Source organism: Hemiscyllium ocellatum, assembly GCF_020745735.1.
Source record: "Hemiscyllium ocellatum isolate sHemOce1 chromosome 41 unlocalized genomic scaffold, sHemOce1.pat.X.cur. SUPER_41_unloc_3, whole genome shotgun sequence".
Taxonomy (NCBI): domain Eukaryota; kingdom Metazoa; phylum Chordata; class Chondrichthyes; order Orectolobiformes; family Hemiscylliidae; genus Hemiscyllium; species Hemiscyllium ocellatum.
The window spans coordinates 320,840-326,579 of NW_026867560.1; the positions used below are offsets into that span (position 1 = coordinate 320,840).

Here is a 5,740-nt window from a genome sequence, read left to right on the forward strand (position 1 = left end):
GTCAGTGTACAGATATCTCCCTGAGAGAGAGAGGGGGGTTCTGTGAGACACCAGTCAGTGTACAGTTAACTCCCTGAGAGAGAGAGAGGGGACTGAGAGACACCAGTCAGTGTACAGATATCTCCCTGAGAGAGAGAGAGGGGACTGAGAGACACCAGTCAGTGTACAGATATCTCCCTGAGAGAGATGGGACTGAGAGACACCAGTCAGTATTCAGATATCTCCCTGAGAGAGAGAGAGGGGACTGAGAGACACCAGTCAGTGTACAGATATCTCCCTGAGAGAGAGAGAGGGGACTGAGAGACACCAGTCAGTGCACAGCTATCTCCCTGAGAGAGGGCGAGGGGAATGAGAGACACCAGTCTGTGTACAGATACCTCCCTGAGAGAGAGAGGGGACTGTCAGACACCAGTCAGTGTACAGATATCTCCCTGAGAGAGGGAGAGAGGGGACTGAGAGACACCAGTCAGTGTACAGATATCTCCATGAGAGAGAGAGAGAGAGAGAGAGAGGACTGAGAGACACCAGTCAGTGTACAGATATCTTCCTGAGAGAGAGGGGGGACTGAGAGACACCAGTCAGTGTACAGATATCTCCCTGAGAGAGAGAGGGGACTGAGAGACACCAGTCAGTGTTCAGATATCGATCTGAGACAGAGAGAGGGGACTGAGAGAACACCAGTCAGTGTACAGATATCTCCCTGAGAGAGAGAGAGAGTGGGGACAGAGAGACTCCAGTCAGTGTACAGATATCTCCCTGAGAGAGAGAGAGGGGGTCTGTGAGACACCAGTCAGTGTACAGATATCTCCCTGAGAGAGAGAGAGAGAGAGGGGACTGAGAGAAACCAGTCAGTGTACACACATCCCCCTGAGAGAGAGAGAGAGAGAGGCGACTGAGAGACACCAGTCAGTGTACAGATATCTCCCTGAGAGAGGTCGAGGGGAATGAGAGACACCAGTCAGTGTACAGATATCTCCCTGAGAGATAGAGGGGACTGTCAGACACCAGTCAGTGTAAAGATATCTCCCTGCGACAGAGAGAGAGGGGACTGAGAGACACCAGTCAGTGTTCAGATATCTCCATGAGAGACGGGGAGGGGACTGAGAGACACCAGTCAGTGTACAGATATCTCCCTGAGAGAGAGGGGACTGTGAGACACCAGTCAGTGTACAGATATCTCCCTGAGAGAGAGGGGACTGAGAGACACCAGTCAGTGTACAGATATCTCCCTGAGAGAGAGGGGAATGAGACACAAAAGACAGTGTTCAGATATCTCCATGAGAGAGGGGGAGGGGACTGAGAGACACCAGTCAGGGTACAGATATCTCCCTGAGAGAGAGACAGGGGACTGAGAGACACCAGTCAGTGTACAGATATCTCCCTGAGAGAGGGGGAGGGGAATGAGAGACACCAGTCAGTGTACAGATATCTCCCTGAGAGAGAGAGAGGGGACTGAGAGACACCAGTCAGTGTACAGATATCTCCCTGAGAGAGAGAAAGGGGACTGAGAGACACCAGTCAGTGTACAGGTATTTCACTGAGAGAGAGACAGAGAGGGAGGACTGAGAGACACCAGTCAGTGTACAGATATCTCCCTGAGAGAGAGAGGGGGGTTCTGTGAGACACCAGTCAGTGTACAGTTAACTCCCTGAGAGAGAGAGAGGGGACTGAGAGACACCAGTCAGTGTACAGATATCTCCCTGAGAGAGAGAGAGGGGACTGAGAGACACCAGTCAGTGTACAGATATCTCCCTGAGAGAGATGGGACTGAGAGACACCAGTCAGTATTCAGATATCTCCCTGAGAGAGAGAGAGGGGACTGAGAGACACCAGTCAGTGTACAGATATCTCCCTGAGAGAGAGAGAGGGGACTGAGAGACACCAGTCAGTGCACAGCTATCTCCCTGAGAGAGGGCGAGGGGAATGAGAGACACCAGTCAGTGTACAGATACCTCCCTGAGAGAGAGAGGGGACTGTCAGACACCAGTCAGTGTACAGATATCTCCCTGAGAGAGGGAGAGAGGGGACTGAGAGACACCAGTCAGTGTACAGATATCTCCCTGAGAGAGAGAGAGAGAGAGAGAGGACTGAGAGACACCAGTCAGTGTACAGATATCTTCCTGAGAGAGAGGGGGGACTGAGAGACACCAGTCAGTGTACAGATATCTCCCTGAGAGAGAGAGGGGACTGAGAGACACCAGTCAGTGTTCAGATATCGATCTGAGACAGAGAGAGGGGACTGAGAGAACACCAGTCAGTGTACAGATATCTCCCTGAGAGAGAGAGAGAGAGTGGGGACAGAGAGACTCCAGTCAGTGTACAGATATCTCCCTGAGAGAGAGAGAGGGGGTCTGTGAGACACCAGTCAGTGTACAGATATCTCCCTGAGAGAGAGAGAGAGAGAGGGGACTGAGAGAAACCAGTCAGTGTACACACATCCCCCTGAGAGAGAGAGAGAGAGAGGCGACTGAGAGACACCAGTCAGTGTACAGATATCTCCCTGAGAGAGGTCGAGGGGAATGAGAGACACCAGTCAGTGTAAAGATATCTCCCTGCGACAGAGAGAGAGGGGACTGAGAGACACCAGTCAGTGTTCAGATATCTCCATGAGAGACGGGGAGGGGACTGAGAGACACCAGTCAGTGTACAGCTATCTCCATGAGAGAGGGGGAGGGGACTGAGAGACACCAGTCAGTGTACAGATATCTCCCTGAGAGAGAGGGGACTGTGAGACACCAGTCAGTGTACAGATATCTCCCTGAGAGAGAGAGAAAGGGGCCTGAGAGACACCAGTCAGTGTACAGATATCTCCCTGAGAGAGAGAGGGGACTGAGACACAAAAGACAGTGTTCAGATATCTCCATGAGAGAGGGGGAGGGGACTGAGAGACACCAGTCAGGGTACAGATATCTCCCTGAGAGAGAGACAGGGGACTGAGAGACACCAGTCAGTGTACCGCCCCCTCCCCTCCCCCCACAGTAACATGTCCCCGCCCCTCCCCTTCCCTGTCCCTTCCTCCTCCCCGTCCCCCTCCCCCTCCTATTCCCCTCCCCCTCTGCCTCCTCACCCCGTTCCCCTCCTCCTCCCCTCCCCCTATCGCCCCCTTCCCCTGCCCATCCCCCTCCTCCACCCATCCTCCTCCCCTTCCCCCTCCCTGTCCCTTCCCTCTCCCCTCCCCATCCCTCTCCCCTTCTTGCTCCCCTCACCCTACCCTCCCCCTCCCCTCCCCTACCCATCCCCCCTTCTCCACCCCTACCCCTCCCTCATCCCCTTACCCCTCTCCTCCCCTCCCCCTTCCCTATCTCCCTTCCCTCCCTCTCCCCTACCCATCCCCCTCCCCCTCCTCCACCCCTACCCCTCCCTCGTCCCCTTCCCCCTCCGTCTCCCCCCTCCCTGCCCCCTCCCTGCCCCCTCCCCCTGCCCGTCCCCCTCCCTGCCCCTGGCCCCTGCCCCTCCCTATCCACCTGCCCTCTCTCTCCCATTCCCTGCCCCCTCCCCCTCCCCCCCCCTCCCCCTGCCTCCATCCTGCACGCCCTGACCCCAAGGCCCTCTGTTTGATGAGTCCGGTGGGTTTCGGCGTGTCTCCATTCTGCCCTCGGCCGACTCCCGGCCCCTCCCCTTGTCGACTGCGCACTAGGCCTCAGGCTTCAGGAGCTCCTTCAGCCTGACCAGGTCCTCGGCGGCTCTGCCCACCCACTGGGTGTAGTGGGCCACGATGTGGTAACCGTTCACCTTGGCCTCCCAGTGGGCCAGGCCTGAGGCCTGGTCAGAGGGTCCCTGGGCCGGCCCGTCGCTCTCCTCCGCCTCCTGCCCATCCTCCTGCTCCTGGCCGGTGCCCAGCGACGCCAGGGCGTGGCCCAGGTTGGCGTCCAGCCCTTGGAGGCCGGTGATGGCCAGCTGCAGCTGCTGGTGAAGCTGGTGCCGGGTCTCGTTCAGCACCCGCTGCTCGCCCAGCACACCCCCCAGGAGGGAGGCCAGCTGGCGGCTGGCGCTGCGGTGTTGGCACAGTCGGCGGGCGGGCTCCCAGTCGTCGCCGTCAGGGCCGGGAGGGGCGGGCAGACGGAGGTGGGGCCCTGGCATCCCCGGAGGTCCATCGCGGAAACCCTGGAGCTCCATCTGTGGGCAAGAGCGTAGGCATCAGCAGCTGGGCAAAGGGGCAAGAGCACATGGTGGGGATGGGTCAGGAGTGGTGCCAGGGCCATTCAGAGCTGGGGAGGCCGCAGTGATGCCTCACTGAGAGAACGGGAGCCGTGTAGAGGCCTCAGGCCCACCTACTAGGCCCAAGATGGAGCCTGAGCCTAACTTTTACTGCAGTGTGGGTCAGCTTGGCTCAGTCTGCTTCAGCCCCCGACAGCAGCCTGGCCCAGGCCTCCCCTCCATTAAATTCACTGCCATCATTGGCTAAGCTCTAGGCCCATCCTGAGCCGACATTTCCCGGCGTTATGGAGACACTGGGGGAGGAGTGCGGCAGTGCCTGTTACCGGGAGGGACCTCTGGCAGTAGGCCAGAGAGGGAACCTCCATCATGGCCCCTTCCAGGCTGGGAGCAGGGCTGTGGGCTCATTCAGTCACCGAGAGTGGGCCCGCGTGAGGTACGAAGCTTCCCCCGTCCCATCAGCTGAAGCAGCACTAGGCCAGAGGTGGAGCCTGGCCTGAAGTTGCCCTGCTTGGTGGGTCAGTCCTGGACGCCCAAGTCCGTCAATCCGTCAGAGGCCTACATCCCCCTGCACAGTGCTCCAACAGTTCGATATCAGGGTGGGATTGGTTATTCAGTACTAGGCCCGAGATCAGGCTGAGGCCTACATCCCCCTGCGTGGGGCTCGGGGTGGGATTGGTTAGTCAGTACTAGGCCCGAGGTCAGGCTGAGGCCTACATCCCCCTGCGTGGGGCTCGGGGTGGGATTGGTTAGTCAGTCCTGTTCAGTCCACCTCGCGAATGGGTGAGATACTCACGTAGAGCTGCAGGAGGGAGGGGGCTTCGTCCCCTAACCAGACCAGCAGCTGGTAACATCTCTCCACCATCCCACTGAGCGAGTCCGCGTTCGACATCTGTGGGAAACACCAAACCCCACACTCCTCATTATCACCACAGTCCGACAGACCCCCACCCCACGGCTGGGACTGAGGGGGGTGAGGGGGGAGGGAGGGTCACAGTGTGATAGATACACTGTCCGTCAGACCCTCACCCCACAGCTGGGACTTGGGGGGGGGATGGGGGGTCACAGTGTGATAGATACACTGTCCGTCAGACCCCCACCCCACGGCTGGGACTGGGGGGGGGGGGGTCACAGTGTGATAGATACACTGTCCGTCAGACCCCCACCCCACGGCTGGGACTGGGGGGGGGGAGGGGGGAGGGAGGGTCACAGTGTGATAGATACACTGTCCGACAGACCCTTACCCCACGGCTGGGACTGGGGGGGGCGGTCACAGTGTGATAGATACACTGTCCTCCCCCCCTCTCCCCCCCCTCGGGGTCACAGTGTGTTAGATACACTGTCCTCTCCCCCCCCCCCCCCGGGGTCACAGTGTGTTAGATACACTGTCCTCTCCCCCCCCTCGGGGACACAGTGTGTTAGATACACTGTCCTCTCCCCCCCCCGGGGTCACAGTGTGTTAGATACACTGTCCTCTCCCCCCCCACCCCCCGGGGTCACAGTGTGTTAGATACACTGTCCTCTCCCCCCCCTCGGGGACACAGTGTGTTAGATACACTGTCCTCTCCCCCCCCCCGGGGTCACA

General features: G+C 58.7%; 1 protein-coding gene across 1 annotated transcript; it reads right to left on the bottom strand.

Moving 5' to 3' along the window:
* Positions 1-3,633: 3,633 nt before the first annotated feature.
* LOC132808872 (cardiotrophin-1-like) lies at positions 3,634-5,047 on the bottom strand. The gene is made up of 2 exons (XM_060822293.1): positions 4,952-5,047; positions 3,634-4,116 (listed from the first exon to the last, which is right to left on the bottom strand). Exons 1-2 carry the CDS (start codon positions 5,045-5,047, stop codon positions 3,634-3,636), a joined length of 579 nt encoding a protein of 192 aa, XP_060678276.1.
* Between the last annotated feature and the right edge of the window lie 693 nt (positions 5,048-5,740).

What these genes read in the sequence shown, in the direction of transcription:
- LOC132808872 (XM_060822293.1), bottom strand. Translation starts at nt 5,047, where the DNA reads ATGTCGAACGCGGACTCGCTCAGTGGGATGGTGGAGAGATGTTACCAG. An exon ending in CCTCCCTCCTGCAGCTCTAC is followed by an intron (nt 4,117 to 4,951) that starts GTGAGTATCTCA and finishes TCTTGCCCACAG; the next exon opens with ATGGAGCTCCAGGGTTTCCG.